Below are 19,699 nucleotides of genomic sequence, written 5' to 3'. Positions count from 1 at the left end.
CAACAATGGACAATTGATAATTTACTTTTAAGGCTGTGGGGATCAAATCTGAATCTTTGTTTCATATGCAAACATTTGAAACTGTGATCTATTTATTTGTTTACCTGTGCTAACATGCATCTGTGCTTATACTGCACATACACAATAGTGACATACTTTCATTACGACAGGCCTAATGATTAATTTGAATAAGTCTAGCCAGCATCAGGTTCTCTACCAACTCCAACACAATGTTTGTGCTCTATAATAAATCTTGAGCCATGTCTTTTTTCTCTCAGATAATTATCATTTGCCTGCTCAGCTCCACCTCCTCCCAGCAGACAGATTGTTGAGTTGGTGAGTTGGCCTGCAGTTCTGAAACTCTCCTTCTTTCATTATCCTTATCTCTCCATATCTCTCTCCTGCCCCCACAACATGCACGGACGCACACACACACACATGCACACACCCTCTGGCAATGTGTGTGTGTGTGTGTATGGATGTGTGTGTGGATGTGCACATGCACAGCAGGGAGTTGCCAATTACAGCAGTGATTAAAACCCAGTAGTGTAGAAAGAGAGAGTGAGCGAGGAAGAAAGAAAAAGATGAGGATATGGACAGAACGACAAGCAGATAGACAGAGATACAATGAACAAGGACACAACAGAGCGCCCCCATATGCTACACAGTAGTAAAAGAGGTGGTATTTGTCAACAGGTCTAGAAATGGCTGTAATGGGTAATTAACTGTGTGAAGCCCGGGAGAAAACTCAGTAAACACGAATGAATTTGTGTAACCAGCATCACTATTGTAAGTGGGATAAAACCAGATAACCATAAGCAAAGTGCATTCCCTCAAAAAGAAAGAAAAAAAAGGGAAACAGTCCATTGAAGGCCACATTGACTAACAGCAACAAGCCACCAGCCGGTCCTGCCATCTGCTGAATAAGTTGTGCCACGGCGTTAAACATTTTGTATTTTCCTATGTGAAGCCGCAGAGTTATAGAAAAACATACATGACACAAGATGAATATGAATATAGAGCCTGTCCTCTCCTCCCCCCCTGGCGTAGTTCACAGAATAAGTAAATGGGTGATAAGTAAATCCTCTCCTATTTACCTCAACATCAGACCAAATCATCCGCCTTTCAGTTCTTTACCCTCATTTAGATATGGAGTGAAGCAATGAAGACCAGAAGAATAGAATAGGGCACAGGACAGGAGACAGAAGCAGAGGAGGGATGTGTGGAGGACAGGAGTGGTACTATGCGCATATATCTGTAATACTTAAATAAAACTTAACATTTTAATTCAAGCTAACTACTAGAGTGTATCTTACAATCTTGTAAATATGTGACAGCTTATCCGGTCTATGTTCTGGTTTCCTTTGCATTCACTGTAGTAAGTGTTGATGCATAATTCTGGATATCTAAAAAATGAAGCCTTATTCATTATCAATAGTAATGGTCTTTCTCATTGGCGACACAGGTTAGACTAGAGGATATCATTTCTTTCCTCAGTCTTTCAGGAGCCAGATTTGTGTTAATGTGTAATAATAGAAACGCAAATGCATCTTCTCCTCTAATTGATTGATGTAAGGCAACCACAAGCTATCCCAATCTTTAAATGATGAAGTCACCATGGCGTCACACTTTAAAGAGGCTGGTGGCTGAAACACTGAAAATGGAACCAATCAATCAGCAGTTGGCTCTTAGCAGGGTCGGGCAGATTTAGCCACCACATTTCCTCGACTACCGTGTCATATTTATCACAAACACAGGCTTCCGATTGAAGAGAGGAACCATTTATGTCCTCGTCCTTTTGCACTTGCATGCGAAGAGATTTGTGCTTAGAAATTACCTGCATATTGACATGGGCTACAGAAACCACACAAACGTCCCTTTTCCACTGGTCAAAAAACACCACTTAACACCTGACATTAGTCTGCAATGGGAAAAGATTCTATCTGCATTCACTCCTAAGTCAAATGAATGCGGAAATATGGCGCTCGGGTTAACGATTTTACAAAACAGTAAGGTGAGCGAGTGCCTTAGTTTTCTTTAATTGTGAGAGAAGACGTTGTTTTTTTTAAGTGAGAACAACTGCTACTTTTTTAATCGTCCTTTGTTTATGATTCTATGAGTAAAACATGAAATATGGACACATATCTCAGATTATGGTTGGTTCATTCTGGTGATGTTCAGTCTTAAGATACCAGTGTCAAAAATTCTTAAAAGTTCTGCCAATGGGAACCCAGTTGTCCTTTAAGTGAATTAAAGAAAATCTAAACTGGCGACTTTCCTCCAGACTAAGTCAACACATATATTTCAAAGCTAAGTGTGCAGTGTTTATTCAAAGCCCTGTTCAGTGACCCCTTACAAGATCACGTGGACACACCAGTGGCTCAAACGGCCATTGTTGGGGTTGATTGTGTGAAGGAGAAGTTGGTCTTTTTCAGCGCTTGCTTGTCAAACACATCCCTCCATCGTTTGTCTTGAGGACAGAGTGGAGGACAGAACACGGTTCGTAAACACCCTTCCAATAGAAATTTGATATTTCGCTGCTCAAAGCTGAATTAAAATTCCTTGATTTATTTTATTCATCATATCGAAAGCCAGGCAGCCTCTTTCTAATGAAGCCAGTGGACAGTTTGATGTGTGTGTGTGTAGTATGTGTGTGTAGTGTATGTGCAGAGTGGCAGGTGAGTGAGCTATCTGCAGCGCTCACACACTCACCCCCTGCTGTGTTTAATCAATACCATTTTGAATTCCAGCCCTTAACCACACATATACACACACACGCACACACAGGCACACACACACACACACACACACACACACACACACACACACACACACACACACACACACACACACACACACACACTTTGCAATATCTTTCTGTAAGACACCAAGGGAATACTAAGTATGAGTAACTTCACACTCCTCAGTGGTAAATTGTACACACACACAGAGACACAGACAGACACACACACACACACACATAAAAGTAAATGCGTGTATTTGTTTGTGTGCCTTTTCTTGTGGATGTGGGATAGGTGTGTGTCCAAAGCGACTAGTTAATTCTCGTCCATCTTGTCCCCTGGGAGAGTGGAATATCGAGACTGACTGAGGTGAGTGGTGTGTGTGTGTGTGTGTGTGTGTGTGTGTGTAGAAGCTTCTTGAGAAGATTCAGAGCAGCAACTGGATCGATTCGAGTTCACTGAGGATGGAGAGAAAGGGGGGTTATACAAGAGTAACAGACAATAGGAGAGGAAGAATAACAAACCTCCTTCATCACATTAATAATGATCCACTTGTTGTTTTCATTTTTAGTATTATTATTATTATTAATATAAATTCATTGTAAATGTTATTTAATGACTGGAACTTACAAACCTACTCTTGATGTCTTAGTGTGAATGGTTGAAGGTTAAATGCTCGGGTCAGAGGCATCGCCACAGTGGTTCACAAGGGCGGAGCCCCGGCCACACCTGCTCAGCCAGTGCTGGGACCAAAATATCATGAAACCTCAATACCAACAAACAATCACAATTTGAAAAACTCTTGATTGATCTTACATAAAAGGTAATGTTGTGAAATGGATAGAAAGAATAGAATATGCTGCTCTCCCTGAGTGTATATAAGTATAAATGCTCGTAGGAGTCAAGATGTAAAGATAAAGTTCAATGAACAGTTTTAGTTGTTTATTTGTAAATGTCTGCATTTTTGTCCAGTGTCAGATGAAACACTGCACTCCAAATCTGCATTTAAGCATTGCCATTGTTTTTACTCTGCCTCTACCTCTGTTTTACATTTGATCTTCTTCCAGAAGTGTCGTTTTTGATCAACTGGTTAGCTGCAGATCAACATTTTTTTGAGACGGCAACATCTCCATTTCACTGCTGTCAGTTGACACCCCAGTTACATGTTAACTATAGTATATGGATATGTTTATATATTCGATTTCCTGACAGTTTGTTTTTAATGTTAAGGATGTTTTCCATATAAGTTCTATATATATTTTGGTCTTTTAAAACAGCGAAACATTTCCGTGCTCTGATTTGCCCAAAATAAGATTATGTGACATTATCTTTGTGATACAATCTTAGAGGAGTAGGTTTCAGTCAATTAATATACAGTAAAAATCCTGGGGGATCACAGGGCAGAGGTGTTTCAGCTCTCTGAGTTAAAATATGACTCACAAGCTATTTATGAGCTGTTTCCTCGTCCTGCTCCTGCTGCCTGTCTCCACTGTGTGAAAATACCTAGTTAGAAAAATCTGAAAATGGGCCGCATCAAGACGAGGGGATAATTAAGGCAAACATGCATCCACCCCTGCCCCCCCCCGCCCCCCTTTGCAGGGCGTTTTCTGTCCCTCCTGACACCTTGATTTCCCCTCACACGCACGCATGCACGCCCGCACGCACACACACACACCTCCACCACCAACCAGCTCCCTGCTGTGATAGCAAACACTCATAGCACATGATCATCATGACGATATGGAAATATGAATTATGCATAAAGGCAGCCTCGCCTCGGCTGTGGGTACAAAGCCGTGTGGGTGATACTCTCCTTTCAAATGATATGGGAAATATCCCCTTAGTATTAATAATATAATAATCTATTCTAGCACATTCTTCTCCGCCGTATTACTCCCTCAATGAGCCGTGCTTTGTTAGGTGTTCCACACACTGAACACGGAACTCTTAACACGTCGAAGAAAGCATTTTGTGAGTTGTTTGCTTATAATATTGAAATTAGCATAAGTGATGAAACATTGTATTCACATTTCAAGCTTTTTCCCAGAAACACCGGTGTTGGCCTTTAATAAAGTGTTGGAGCTGTGTGTAGTAATTTTTTGCTGACTTTGCTTCTCTAAATGTTCCCGTGTCATTTCAAGGTCACATGCCCACAAAGAAGATACTTACAGTATTAGTCCTGCAGATGGATAATACAATGTCATGTGTTGTCTATCATATTATTAGAGGCAACCATTTCTTCAGCTCAGTATTCAAGAGATCCTGACAGTGTGTAACCGCTCTCTGCGTCTAAACTTGGGTAAGAGCCCTCTGTCTAACACACTGGCTATTATTAGATACTTGTCTAAAACAAATTTGACGTTGAGATTATTAAAGTAGCAACAGATCCAGCGATGACAGGCAGACAAAAAAAAGTGCCTGGCTGTATTTTCTCAGAAAAGAGCAGTTCCTGGAAGGAAAAAATAAAACAGGGTAGGTCCACAGTGGCTCTGAAACAAGGGGAAACAAGAGCTGGCTGAACGGTTACATTATGGCTCCCTGCTATTTCTATAGGTGTTAGGTGAGCCAATGGTCTGTGAGACATAACATTATAAAGACATGGCTGAAAATGGCTGGAATATAAAAAATGAATAAACAAACGCTGTTCCATTTTAACTGGCAGCATCCAGCCATATGAAAATGCTTTGGATATAAATCACATTACATTTTGGCTCATTTTAACATTTTTATCCCTGCAGGCAAAAAGAGATGACCATATTACACCGGGTTCATCTTTGTTAATCAAACAAAAGAATAGATTAAATAAATGGGTGCTTTCTGCTGTGCTTCAATTCCCCCCCCCCCCCCCCCCCCATCAAGCATAATCAAATGCTATTAATTATTATTCGCATTGCTTTCTAAATTATCTTGTGATTAGGGTCAACATAAATTCTTGCAATCATATACATATTTTTATGTAGCTTGGCATATTTATTATGATTATTATTATATTATTATAATGTAAATAATAATAATAATAATAATACAAATAATCAGACTAACTTTGAAAAAGGCTAGTTAGTTCACAAAGTAATACAAATAAAGCAATGTTGAGAAATGCATATCACATTTAAACAGTATATAATACACACAATTGAGTACTCAATATATCAACCCATTTGTTCCATTCATTATTAAATTGTTTTATTGAATTAACGACTGCTTCTTGTTTGTTTTCCGCTGTGAAATATCATCTTAATATCAACATTAAGCATAATGCATTTTTACAGTAAATATATTTGAAACTGTCACATAATGCAAACATTATATTGTAAAGGCCTGGGTTTTTATGCAGTACCTTTAAATTAATTTGCCATTTCCAGTACGTTTTTCATTGTGTGTGTCTGTGTATAAATATGTGGCATTAGCACTTATTTCATGTTACTGGGCCTTAATGCAACGCACTAACAGTATAAGCCTGTCTAATTATCTCCTCAGTGTGGCAGAGTGTATACACACTAAACAGAGATGACAGATGTGTGTGCAGGTGTGGACGCGCCCGTGTGTACGTGTCAGTTAGGTGGGTGCAATGGTGCTGACGCTCCGATAACTGCGCGCTGACACCTCCTCAGTATGTAAGAACCATCTCCTGCACTGCATTATTTAAAGGTTGAGAGGGAGACAGACGGGGGGAGGGGGGGAGGACGAGGAGAGATAAAGGGAGGGAGGAAGATTCAGGTATCCTTCGCAACTGTCTCTACAATGTGGCTGAGTTATAAACCAGAGCCAAACTTAACTAATTACTCCCCTCGCCTCCTCTCTTCCTTCTTGTCTATTTCACCTCTGTTTCCCAATGAGATTTTCTCTCCCTCACTTCTCTCCCCCGCCACTGTTTTTGTATTCTCCCCTCACACCCTTCCTGCCTCCCTCGCTCCTGCTACAGCTACAACTGAAATATGATTAGCACATTTGAGAGCTGAAAACCATTGTTTTTTCTTTATGATGAGGTCAGGCACCCACACTAACACACACACACACAGTGCAATGTCGAGAAAGAAAGAAATGGCGGGAGAGAGGAAAGGTAAGGCCGAGACACATGGTGTGACGGATAATAATACCAGGGTACCGCATCAGCCCACCATAGGTTTCTGTGTGCCGTTGGATTTAACCTCCATGTTTGCCCAGGTTTCCTCCCGCAGCCCAAACACACACACAAGCCAGAAGGGACCGGAGTGCGTAAATTGCCCCCGAGTGTGACTGTTTGTGTATCTGCATCCTCCATATGATGCTCTGGTGACATGCTTAGGGGGAGTTTCCCTGTCCTCTGCTCAAGGCATGCTGGGAAGGGCTCTAATCCCTGCCCCCTCCCTTTCCAGCGAACAGTAGAGTAACTCAGTAAAGACCGAACGAGTCAATAATCATGATGTTGTCTCATTGCACGAAGTTTAAAAACACACTATCAGAGCAACTAACGTTAGTATTTTCTAATTTCTCCTCTATCGTAAATACTGCAATCTTATTTCATCGTAATGTTTTCATGGCTCCTCCTAAAATACTGAGGATGTTGCCGCGGCCGTCATTCATTGGTTGTCATTCAGGCAAGGCGCACTCCCACTTCAACTCTCCTCACATAACCCCTGTCCATATTTAAACCTGAAGAAGGGACACACATTGTGAACAGCGCCACTATTTCGGTTCTTAAGTGCTTTAACAAAGTTACACACCGCAGAAAAATAATCAAGGAAACAACAAACAACAAATTAAATGTAGAAAAAACTAAACTTTTGCCGATTATTGCAATAGTGATGCCAACAACAATTCAAGGAAAGTTTTGCCATCAACGGTAAATTACAGTCTAATTAGAGAACAGCTCAGGATAGTGCAGAATATTACTAACTCGGAAAATATACTAGATATTAAAAGTATGAAGATTATTGGCAATGATAATATCATTGACTGATATGTCATAACATCAAATACTCTAATCGGAAATGTGACTTTCAAAGTTTCTGTTTTTAGTTATTTCTTAAAAGAACATTGACTATTTCCACAAGAAAGACAAACAAAGACTAGCAGGGAGAAAAGCAGAGACTGTGAGGGAGTGAGGGAATGAATAAGGGATCGCAGGAAAAGACAAGAGAGGAGGGAGGGAGAGCGGAGTGGCTTCAGGCCGATGTGAAAGCCAGCAGGTCACAGAGGTTCCCTTTAAATTTAGAACAAACCACGAACACTGAATGTCTCCTCCAAAAGGCTCAATGACTGATTATAATGGCTGCCTGTTTCGATCTCATCCCGTCAGCCTCTCGCCGCTGCTCTCTGAAGAGGGCTGTGACTGCTGGGCTAACGTGTGGGCAGGCCTGCAGTTTACAATTACAATTAAGGCATTTAGCTGACGCCCTTATCCAAAGTGACTAACACACTGTTAACCCGAATGCTCAAATTAATCAACTGGATTGAGTAGTGTAAACTTAAAATCTGTTAAGAAGTTCTCCTTGCTTAAAAATATTGAGTACCAAAACGACATTCTAATTTTAGAGTATGTGTAACTAATAATTTTTGATTTACATGAACTATTTTTGTAGATTCTGTAAGTACTAATTAAAATTTAAAATGTGCAGAGACTCATAAATCTACAGTTTCCAAGATTAAGTTTTTATTCCAGCAGCTTTGCTGCCGATCTGCCACCAGCAGCGGACTTGCTGCCAGAGACCGCCGCGACGCACAGCCTGTCTGCGGCGCATCTGCAGACAGTGTTTCCCGATAGCGAAAGGCGTCGACTGTGAAGAGTACTTAAGAGATCGAAAAGTCAATCGCGATTTACAAGTTGGTTCCCTCATATTTACAGAATAAGTATAAGTGAATTTTAAGAAATAAACAGTCCGACGGAACGGTGTAAATGTATCTATTAAATATTAACAAACTACAAAATCGTCTCCACAGGTAGTACCTACACGATTTTACTTTGAAGTTCGAGGTTCATTTCCTGTTCTGACGGTTAAGCTTCCGTTTGAGCGGGCTTTGACCGGAGGTTAATCTCTAGAAAGCGCGCACCGAGTTTTACCCAGAGATATTTGTTCCTCACCGGTACCGACAGAAAACGACAGAGAAGACCTGCAGACCTGTCTTTTGTGCTTCTGGTTCTAAGTCATCAACGCCCAAGGATACAATTGTAAGTATTCAATTTGAAGTTAAGAATGTGAGCCACACATTACACAAATATGACAATTTATATGTATAAAAGTAGTCCTATCTACTAAGCTAGCAAGACTTGTCGGGAACTTACTGAACTTGTGTGATGTAAAGTTTTGATGATACATGGCAGTGTGTTATTTTTTTAGTGTGTTAATCATGTAAACTCTAATTTCAACATCCAGGTAAACCAATCTGTTGGAGCATCCTCATCCTCCTTGGCAAATTTAAAACCGAATCTTAGACTACCCCACTGGAATATCTTCTTCTAGTTTTGCTAGGTAAGTTAAGGGGTTAAATGTATGTAACTCATTTTTAGGGGTGCACCGATTTATCGGTCGTACATCGGCCGATGTTCATATTTGTGGTAAAACCGCTGGGCACGTGCCGCGGCTGGGGGAGCAGTCGCTCCGTCGCCCTCCTCTCCGCGCCGCCGGAGGCTCAGTGCGCGGCACCGGGAGGTCCTCATCCGGTGGCACCTCACGGCGTTACTGGTGGGGGGGCTTTCTTTCTCTTGGACCGCGGGGCGGTGTCCATCGCCGGCGCGGAAGGCGGGCCGTTGGAGGGGACTGGGTACGCGGTCAGCGGCGGCCACTCTGGACGCGTGTCGGGCCCTTCTCGCGGATCACCTCAGCTACGACGACCGCTGGGGGAACCCTGAGAACTGGTGCGGACCAGGGGAAACCGACTGTTTAATTAAAACAAGCATCGCGAAGGGCCACGGTGGGTTTTGACGCGATGTGATTTCTGCCCGACACTAAAAACAGGTAAAACTGAGGAGGGCTTGTTAAGTTATCTGGACTCACGCAGTGTAACTTGGTGTAAAAAGTATGAGCGTAGCGTCTGTTTAAGTACTTTATTCTCATGTGCACCGGCTCTATTCATCCGTCTCATGCACAGGTAACAAGGGAATTGACGACATACGTCATACACACAGAAGCCGTAACACATCTAATAAACGGGCAATACCGTAAATCAATGAGAAGAGTGTCTCTATAATGATACTTTAACAGGGCTGTTTTAGACAGGGTAAAAAGGTGCTGTTTTAAATTATCCTTGTGGTATTTTGACCAAAATATGTTACAGGCATTTCATTAAGATCCCAAGGAACCATTTCAACTTGCGGTAAAATGGGCATAATATGTCTCTGTTAAATAAAGTTTAGTTAAATCAAAGATTGTTTCATAAATCTGATTAAATTCGTGCTCATTAAAAGATAAGAGTGATGAAGGGCTGAACATTTTTTAAATACTGCTTTTTAAATAATGATTTAATTATTTTTCTGGCACAAAAGGGTGAATGAATAACAACAAAAAGAAAATAAACAAATATCGGTATCGGCTATCGGCCAGATTGTTATTTTAAATATCGGTATCGGCCAAGAATTTCCATATCGGTGCATCCCTACTCATTTTATAATTTTGTGACTGCAAAAAAAACAAAAAATGCTTGATTTGGCAGTTGGTTTATTAATAACAAGAATAGAACTTTGTGAGTGCCTGTTTTCCTGTAAATTGTGGAAAAAGCAGGGAGCGGGGAAATCCTTGTTTGATGTTCAGGACACACTGCCTATGCATGTCCACACAGAGCATTGCTGCTGTTGAGCTGATACTCTCAGCCCTGTCTTTCTACATTGACTTTGCATTTTACTATTACTTGAGGTGACAAATATATTAAAATGATTACATTTTCTATTTTCAGGTAGCTGCTCCTAATATGACTTGGAACTGTAAGTTGTGTTCAGCTAATTTCACCACCAGGACACAATTATTTAAACATTGTAGACTGAGGCATAGCCACTTTTCAAGAGTTAGCCCACTACCATGCCTCTATGATGATTGCATGTGCACATTTCTAACACTTAGTGCACTGGGAACTCATTTGTCAAGATACCATATTCCAGAACATAGAACCAGTGCAGGGCAGAGTCAGGAACCTGTAACATTCAGGTGCCCTTTATGCACATATCAGCACCCTTTTTCTGAGTCTGTACTCCTCAGTCACATAAGATCACACTTAAAAAAACACGAAATGGTACTCTGCCCATACAAAGACTGTAACTATAGCACAAATGTGTACTCTTCATTCAACTCTCATAAAAGCAGAGTGCATCGAGCAAATCTTGCATCAGACTTTCGCAATGACATTGTCTCTGAGCATACGCAGAATCCTCAGTCCACTAGCTCCGAGGTCACTTGTGACTTGAATGAGGAGTGTCCAGGTAATAGCACTGACATACAGGATGAAGAGCAGCATGATAGCTTTGAACTAAAAAATCAGCTCAAACTTAATTTAGCGTCTCTATTTTTAAAGATGCAGGCTATCCTTCATGTGTCAAACACAGCCACACAGGAAATAGTGGACAACCTGAATCAGATCTTCTCTTTATCCCAGCCATTGATCAAGGGGGCAGTTAGTGATATATTGGAGAGACATGGTCACAATATCACAGATTCCACACTCAATGAAGTTGTCAGTGCGGTCATGGACTCTAATGTTGTATATAGTAGTACCTCCAAAGGTGCAGAGCTGTCCTCTTCCAAGCGAAGAAAGACATTTGTCGAGCACAGCTATCCAATGGTCATCCCGGTAGAGTACCATTTAGAAGCATCTGGTCATACCATCATGTATGTTCCAATCCTTCAAATGATTCAGGAGTTGTTTAAAAACACAGATATTCTCAAGAAGATTCAAGAACCTAATTCTGAGCCTGGTCATTATGTGTCATATCGTGATGGCTCTCATTTCCATGAAAATATGTTACTCTCAAAAGAAGAACTAAACATAGCAATCCAGCTATATATTGATGACCTTGAAATTGCTAACCCTCTTGGCACATCACGAAAAATTTACAAAATTTGTGCATTATACTGGGTCATTGCCAATCTGCCGCCCAAATACAGATCAGCAATGCACACTATACAACTGGCTGTGCTTGCTAAAGTAACAGACCTCAAGAAGTATGGGTATGCAGCTATACTTGCTCCATTTGTGCGAGATGTTCACATTCTTGAACAAGATGGTGTGTTCATTGAATCGTTAGGTCAAAATGTGAAAGGCACCATCTTTTGTGTTTCTGCTGACAATCTGGCTGCTCATGGATTAGGTGGCTTTATAGAGTCATTCAAAGCAGAGTATGTTTGCAGATTCTGTATGGCCACAAGTGAACAGTTTCAAAAAACTGAAGTGAGAGTGGAAAAGTTTGTTCCAAGATCCAAAGCCAGTCATGACCTTCATGTACAAAACGTCCTAGAAAGTGACATTCTGAGCAGCCAATTTGGTGTCAAAGGTGATTGTGTCTTGCATGAGACCCTGAACTACTTCCATCAAATCACGGGTCTTCCTCCAGATATCCTTCATGATCTTCTGGAAGGTATTGTTCCCGTTGAGCTTTCTCTTTGTATTAAAGAAATGATTCGGCTGAAGTACTTCACTTTAGAGTATTTGAACCAAAAGATATCTTCCTTTCCATATCAGCACACTGATAAAGTAAACAAACCTAAGCCTATTCCTAAGACATTCATGACTCGGAGAACAATCGGAGGTAATGCGCATGAAAATGCCACTCTGCTCAGACTACTGCCATTACTTGTAGGTAGTAAAGTGCCAGAGGGCAATGTTGTATGGGCAGTTTTGATGGAATTAAAAGAAGTGGTGGAACTAGCATTGTGCCCATCTTTTACTGATGAAACCTTAGATTATTTTGTGTGCAAAATCAGCGATCACAGACAGATACTGCAAGAGGTTTTCCCTCACTTTAGGCTGCGTCCTAAACACCACTATGTGGAACATTACCCCAACCTTGTTAAGTGCTTTGGACCCCTAGTACATGTTTGGACGATGCGATTCGAGGCCAAACATCGCTTCTTCAAAAGAGTGGTCCATGACTCTCAAAACTTCAAAAATATATTGAAAACACTCGCAATCAGTCACCAGCACATGATGGCATATCATCTTGGTGCACCCTCATTTTTCAAGCCGAAAACCCAAACATCCAGTGTTGAAACTGTCTGGGTTTCTGCTCTACCAGAGGTAGCTCAGGCTCACATTAGAGGACTTACTGCTAATGATACTGTCTACCATACATCAAAGGTGATAATTGATGGCATCGACTATATCAGTGGAATGTTTGTGTCAGTTGGAGTTAGTGGGGGACTGTCTAAATTTTGCAAACTAGAACAGATCTACCTTGTGAATCAGAATGTTTCTTTTCTGTGTTGTGATTTTGACTCCTGGTATGTAGAACATCTTCGGTCTTATGAGCTTTCAGCCACACATTGCCTGTCCATCCACCAGCAATCTGATTTCAATGATTCTGTCCCACTCTCTGCATACCAAATAGAAGGATTGCTGCTGTTGACTCCGAAGAGGTTCCTACAAGTGAGACAGAATTGAGACTACTCATTGGTAAGTAACTATTAATAATACCTTTTTTAAATACAAAAATGTGTGCATCAATCAGTGTATGGTCTGTATTTTGTAAGTGCAATCTTTTAATCCCTCAATGTTTCTTCATTTTTTTTAGTGCAATGGCAGCTGAACCTTCAGAAATGATCCTCCGTGTCATTGAGGCAGACCGTGTTATAAAATTAAAACTCAGCTCCCGGCCTAGCTCTGTTGACCAACTAATCAACATTTTGAAACACAAACTAGAATTGGACAATGACTTTAGCTTACACTATGAAGATCCAGATTTTGATGGGAAACTCACTTCACTAGTGGACATTAACGAGTTGCCACAAAAAGCTGTTGTGCATATTTCCCTTTCAAATGATTCCAGCGCTGTTGCATCAACTGAAACACTCTCAAACATGTCAACACCGGAACGTCTTAGCAGATGGCCTTCAGGTCCTTTTCCGATTCCATCGTTTTCATTTGTTGTTGAGGTAATGCTTACAGAAGGCAATAGGGAATTTGAGAAAAATGGAACCCCTCTTCGGCTGGCTAGAGACCAAAAGCATGACATTCTTGAGCAACTTGCTTCTACGATATATGGTTTTAAGGCTTACCCAAGTGACAAAGAGTTAGCTAAGGCAGCTGAAGCTCTTGTGGCCAAACATCCATGTTTAAAGGAAGCAGGATCTGACACTGGATGGAATGGCTGGAAAAACAGCATCAAGTTTAAAATGGGTAACTACAGGACCAAGATGAGAAGGGTCGGCTGTAAAGAGGTCACCGTAAATGCTGGAAAAAGAAGCCGAAGAAACCCTGACAATGAACCTTCACACACTAACATCAAAAGGCCCAAGCGGGCAGAAGTTAACTTTCTGCCAAACTTTCCCCAAGGAGAAGATTCCTCAAGTCTCGAACATTTGAGGGATCTTATTGTTGAAGAAGTAAAGAAGACTGAGAGAAACCTTCCTCTCATTAGTAAGATGATGCAGACCACATTCGCCTTGCGGCGACAGACAATAGTGATGTCCTGCCCACCAGTGAAACAGCTCTTGGACCTGTGGCCTGCTCTTCGCATGCAGTCTGAGGTAATATGGATTGATTTTTCACCTGTTCTGCTTTGCCAATAATGTCATATTGCATTCACTGGTAACCTTATTGGGTACACTTGCACAATCTTATTTAATCCAATACATTTCTTGAGTTTGCAGAGGAGCTGAACTGGATGTCATTAAATTGTTGGTGTTTCCAATATTTGGGCGACACATTAAAATACATGAGGGGCAGAATATTAGAAACATAAAAAACATCTTTCAGTATAATGCACTCCAGGAAAACATCACTGCAAACTACAAACTCAAAATAATTAACCTTAATAGTGTACGCCCCAAGGCCATTCCTTGCTACACTGGTCTGGTGTCAATTCCTACCAACCGCCCTAACCTATCCAATCCAAATTAAGGCAAATCTTAATATCTTCCATTTGGTGGCCAATGATTCTATGTGTAGTTTTACCGTATTATCAACTAATCAACATTACTGTGCTGTGTGTTCTGCCCCTTATCCTCTTCTTAATTGTAGGTGTTTGCAGAGTTCCAGCGGATAACTAACCAGAACCTGTCTAACACATTCTATGCCGAACTTGATCGCCACACTCCTCGTTTGATGGCTTTATTCCGACAAAAGGCTTCTAGAACTGGAAAGAATGCAGATGCTTTGGCTGAAATTTTCAAAGTCCATGATGAACAGGTAATTATATATATATCACAAATTAACTCTTTATGTAATGCCAGTAATAGGTTCCATGATCAAAATTTGTTCACAACATTAATTTTAATCTCCATAGGTATTACATGATATCCACTCAAGGCGTACCACTGTTCTCCATGCCCTTCCTGTGTATCTGCGTGAAGATACCTCCGGATTTTTCCAAACATGTGTGGTAGGTCTAATTATATAAATATCAGGCCCATTCTATATTTAACATTCATATTTTAATTTTTGTTTATATTTATTTATAAAACAATACTTGTCAAAATTTCTATTGACATGCCAAAGGGTTTTGCTTGCCACCCACTTATTGCCCATGGTGTTTCAGTGGATGTAATTGTAATTATATGATCTCTCTCTCAAATTTTTTCAGGATGGTTTGGATGAGCCAGGTTTTGGGGATGCGTCAGTTGCTCTCCTTACAACAATCAGCGACAATTCAATGAGTCGAGTTCACTACCAACCAGAGAAAATCTCAGTTGTCCTAGAGGGTGAAGTGGTGGCCACCCTCCCGAGACTCGCTGATGCCTTTCTGGTAATGTTCGGCCTTACCTATGCACTACATCTCAGCTATCCCAAAGGACTGACCAACACCTTCGAATTTGCTCAGAAAATTTTACTTGGTCTGGAAGAATGTAAATTGTCACCCAGACTGCAGTCGCTGAAGAATGACTTGATGGGACATGTGTAGAACTGGAAGATCTGAAAAGCAATAATGGAATAATCTGGCTCATTCAGTTAAGAGCCTAATCCATAACAAAAATATGTTACTGTCTGTGTTAGCTGTTGTTCAACTATTAATGTTAAAATTGCTGCTCTATAAGCTGTCAAGCACTTGTTGCTACCTCACTGGTTTGCAGCCAGATGGCACAGCGTGTGCATATGCAATTTTTGTGTTTACTTTAATTGTTAACTCTTCTTTTTGATATTGAAATATTTTTGTCCCAGTTTGTGATGAAAATGCAGAGCATGAACGAAAAACATGCTGATGCCTTCTTGGTTACTTTTGGCCTCATCTATGTACCTCACATTTCAGATATTCCAAAGAATTGACCAAGACAATTGAGTGCCTTAAAGAATAGAGGACTCTGGAGTCTCACTGTTAAGAGCCACAACATAAAAATGTAAATTGTCTGTGTTGATTGAACTGTTCTACTGTTGATGTTCAAATTGCTGCTGTACTCTAGGTTTTTAGCCACCTTGCACAAATTACACACTGACTTTGTAATTTTACATTTTAAAATGAAACATTGCCATTTTTACGTAGATGTTGAAGCAGTATTTATGGTCAATTTTGTCCATTCAAGCAATAATTTCCTCAGTGCTGCTATATTGATCAAGAAAAAAGGAAATGTTATGGTCTTCTTCTCACAGAGCTATGTAGGCTATGCTCATGTCCACAACATCACTGTGACATCACTAATGCAGGAACAACAGATTTAGCAGTTAGGGCGATATGGCACACACTAAGGAATTTATTGTGCAAATTGCCTATATTTACCGGAAATGCAGTGGCAATGTTTCCTTTTAACATTATTGTGAAATGGGTTGTAATAAGAGTTATGGTAGATTTAAACCAAAAGTAGCTGCTGCCTTACATGTAGACTAAAAGGTTTACAAAAATGGCCCCAATTGTGCCTTTGCAATTGTTGTTTTTTATGTAAATGTGTCTGTTTGTTTTTAAATATTCTTTTTGTTGCAGTCTTTGCAAGACAACCTTTTGGAAGGGTAAAAAAGGCTAACTTTGATGTTTGAAATTGTACAAGTTGGTAGTACTAGTAGTTTTTGGAGTTTCATAAAGTCAATTGTTTTGATTTGCACTAAATGGAAATATTGGAAAATATACTAATAAACATTGAGTTTATTGAACACAAAAATACTTGGTGTCTATACTTTAAACTATTCAGTTCAGCTAACTTATTGCATTGAGCAATGTAAATACATTTTTTGGAGTTACCGTTACTGAACATTTGAGGTGGCTTATGGATATTTTTGAGTAACTGTTACTGAAAACATTTGAGTTTGCTTATGGGTATTTTTAAGTTACTGTTGCTGAAATATTTGATTTTGCTTTATCAGTCATTTTGTTTAACTAATCAAAAAGTATGTGTACCTTCAACTTCAAATATACAAGCTCCCATTAACTCAAACTTTTGAGTTTATGAACTCAAAAAAATTGTGGCAATTGATTGCCTCAATTTTTTTGAGTACTGCTTACTTATTCGGGTTTACAGTGCAATAGGAGCAGCAGCAGAAAAGGCTGCATGTGTCTGTTAAAAAAAATAAATGGAAGACTTAGGAAACAGGTGCAAAGCCAGACATGTGAAAGGAAGAACATAGAGGAGAGTGAGACCACAGTACAACACACAAGTATGTATCAAAACAGCCGGTGAATAGGAGAACCAAGGTTATACTGTGTTTACACTGTGGGTGATAACATAGGGACTTTATTTTAATTCCAAATGAGCATACCTTAAAACACGTCAGCAGGTCCATAGGCCAGACAAAACAGTTCCTACTATTTTTGTGTTAAAGTTATGAAATTTGTGTCTTTAACTTATATGTTTAAAAATGCAAAACTATACAGGAGGACAATTATTAGAAATGGTTTCTGACCAGTGCTAAGCTCCTCACACCTGGTTTACATTGGGTCATTTCCCTTTGGTTTTTATGCATTAGATTAAATGTATTGACATGTAAAATATCACAGGTCAATGTCTTATAACAACAGAATATAAGGCGACGGGTGCAGAACAGGGCAACAGAGCCCCGAGCTCAAGCTAGCACTCAAAGTTTCTTCAAGGTCAAGCTGCATTATCACTGATCACGCGCAGGAATCAGCATTCATTCACATTCATCAACATTCATCAACATTCATCAACATTCATCAACATATCACTCAGAGTCTGACCTCCATCTTCAAACGTCAGGGACGAAGAAGCTGCTGGGTGCCAGAGTTGTTTCCTTCGCCATTATTCTTCAGTGCACAACAAACTTAAAGGCCTAAAACGCCATCACACGTAATGTTACTTCTGCTTAAGTGCCATCAAAACAGTCAGTAAGTAGTGCACACACAAACACACACACACACACACACACACACACACACACACACACACACACACACACACACACACACACACACACACACAAATGCCAGCTAACATTTAAATCTGCTCATAAACAAAAAAAAATCCCTTTCATGTGCTTGTTTAATATGAGTACGTCATAATCCACATGTCTGATTTTTTTTTTTTTTTAATTACCAAATAACATACATTTATATAAAACCTTGGACAAAATGCTAATGCATCAAAGAAATATTCTGATTTATAACTGCCAATGATTTACAAGACAAGATTTGTTCAGCAAACATTGAGGGAAGATCAACACAGATCTTCTATTTTTTCTTCTCTGCACAAACTGTTTTTGTTTACCTGTTTGTCCGTCACCTGTTAAAAATACTGTGATTGGTCAGAGTCAGGTCTCCTCCCTTTTTCATGGTATTTAGTGCAGAAACCTGTTGTTTCTTTGGGTCCAAGTTTCCATTTAAGACGTGAGACAAGAAGCAAAGAAAGAAACACTCTGAACCATGGCAGAGTAAAATACTATTTATCTCTTCAGTTATCCAGTACCGAAAATGTTATCTCCACTATCATCATAGTTCTAAATATGTAATAATTATGTAGTAAGAATTAAATCATTATAATATCCCTTTAAGAAAGGTCTCGTAAGCATTGTGATTACTTAGACACTCATTTTCAAATTTCATGTTGATTATTCAACCCTCAAGTTAAATTGTTATCAAATTGAGAACCACTAACAAAAGAAGATTACCAAAAGATAACCTTAAATATATTTGTTATTAAATTAAATTTCATTTTTTTATTATTTTTTAACTAACATGAAATAATATAATTATAATAATATAACAGTAAAATTACATCCACCATTTTTTAGATGAATGTCTTTCGTCTCAAACAGATCATGTAAATATTCACGAGATACATTTGTATGTAGTATTTCTAAGAAAAGGGCAGCATTGAAACATTAGCACAGAGCAGAATATAACCAAACAGAGCAGGTACTCACTCAGACAGAAGTAGAAATACCCACCAAAAAACCCATCACTAACATGCTGAAGTCTGCCTACGATCCTGTCAGGGTGCAAGCGAGCTGCCTTGGCCCTGGCTGGGCGTTATTTGTGAGCCAAATCCTTAAAGAACAAGAAGCTTTCTCTGTGCCTAAACCTGCCGTCAGACAGGGGGCTTTGAAGGCCCCCAACCGAGCTCGGCACTGAGCTTTGAAGCCAACTGAAAACTCTGCTTTATGAGACTAAATGAAAGCAGAGGAAAGGGGGAAAGTTATAAAAAGCAGAGAAACACATCAGCCCTGTTGCTATTTTTCTCTGCTGGTTCATGATTTGTTGTGGTTTGACTATTAACTGGAGGATGTGTTTGTCACTTAATATAAATATATATATAAATATATATGAGGTCTGCGGTACCATGTATCAGTAAGTACTGTGACACTGCAGTTTATTGGTCTGTCTTTTCAGTGTAAGACAGAGCTGACTGTTTTATGTCCCGGGTATTAGTTAAAAGTATTGATAAATGATCTTAATTTAA

At 39.8% G+C, this 19,699-nt stretch overlaps 1 protein-coding gene across 4 annotated transcripts; it reads left to right on the top strand.

Moving 5' to 3' along the window:
- The first annotated feature begins 8,792 nt into the window (after window positions 1–8,792).
- Window positions 8,793–17,115, top strand: LOC128448796 (sterile alpha motif domain-containing protein 3-like). Of its 4 annotated transcripts, XM_053431555.1 has the most exons (8): window positions 8,793–8,889; window positions 9,095–9,190; window positions 10,611–10,638; window positions 13,252–13,316; window positions 13,435–14,389; window positions 14,883–15,050; window positions 15,148–15,243; window positions 15,445–17,115. In XM_053431555.1, the coding sequence occupies exons 5-8, from the start codon at window positions 13,439–13,441 to the stop codon at window positions 15,760–15,762; spliced, it is 1,533 nt and encodes a 510-aa protein (XP_053287530.1). In that variant the 5' UTR covers window positions 8,793–8,889; window positions 9,095–9,190; window positions 10,611–10,638; window positions 13,252–13,316; window positions 13,435–13,438; the 3' UTR covers window positions 15,763–17,115. The 4 variants fall into 4 exon arrangements, with proteins under 4 accessions (XP_053287530.1, XP_053287531.1, XP_053287528.1 ...); XM_053431556.1 differs by lacking the exon at window positions 10,611–10,638; XM_053431553.1 differs by having other exon boundaries at window positions 8,800–9,190.
- Window positions 17,116–19,699: the final 2,584 nt, after the last annotated feature.

This window comes from Pleuronectes platessa, chromosome 10 (genome assembly GCF_947347685.1).
Source record: "Pleuronectes platessa chromosome 10, fPlePla1.1, whole genome shotgun sequence".
Classification (NCBI taxonomy): Eukaryota; Metazoa; Chordata; class Actinopteri; order Pleuronectiformes; family Pleuronectidae; genus Pleuronectes; species Pleuronectes platessa.
This window is presented reverse-complemented; position numbering and strand designations above follow the sequence as displayed.

What these genes read in the sequence shown, in the direction of transcription:
- LOC128448796 (XM_053431556.1), top strand. Translation starts at nt 13,439, where the DNA reads ATGGCAGCTGAACCTTCAGAAATGATCCTCCGTGTCATTGAGGCAGAC. An exon ending in CTCTTCGCATGCAGTCTGAG is followed by an intron (nt 14,390 to 14,882) that starts GTAATATGGATT and finishes TCTTAATTGTAG; the next exon opens with GTGTTTGCAGAGTTCCAGCG. An exon ending in GATTTTTCCAAACATGTGTG is followed by an intron (nt 15,244 to 15,444) that starts GTAGGTCTAATT and finishes AAATTTTTTCAG; the next exon opens with GATGGTTTGGATGAGCCAGG.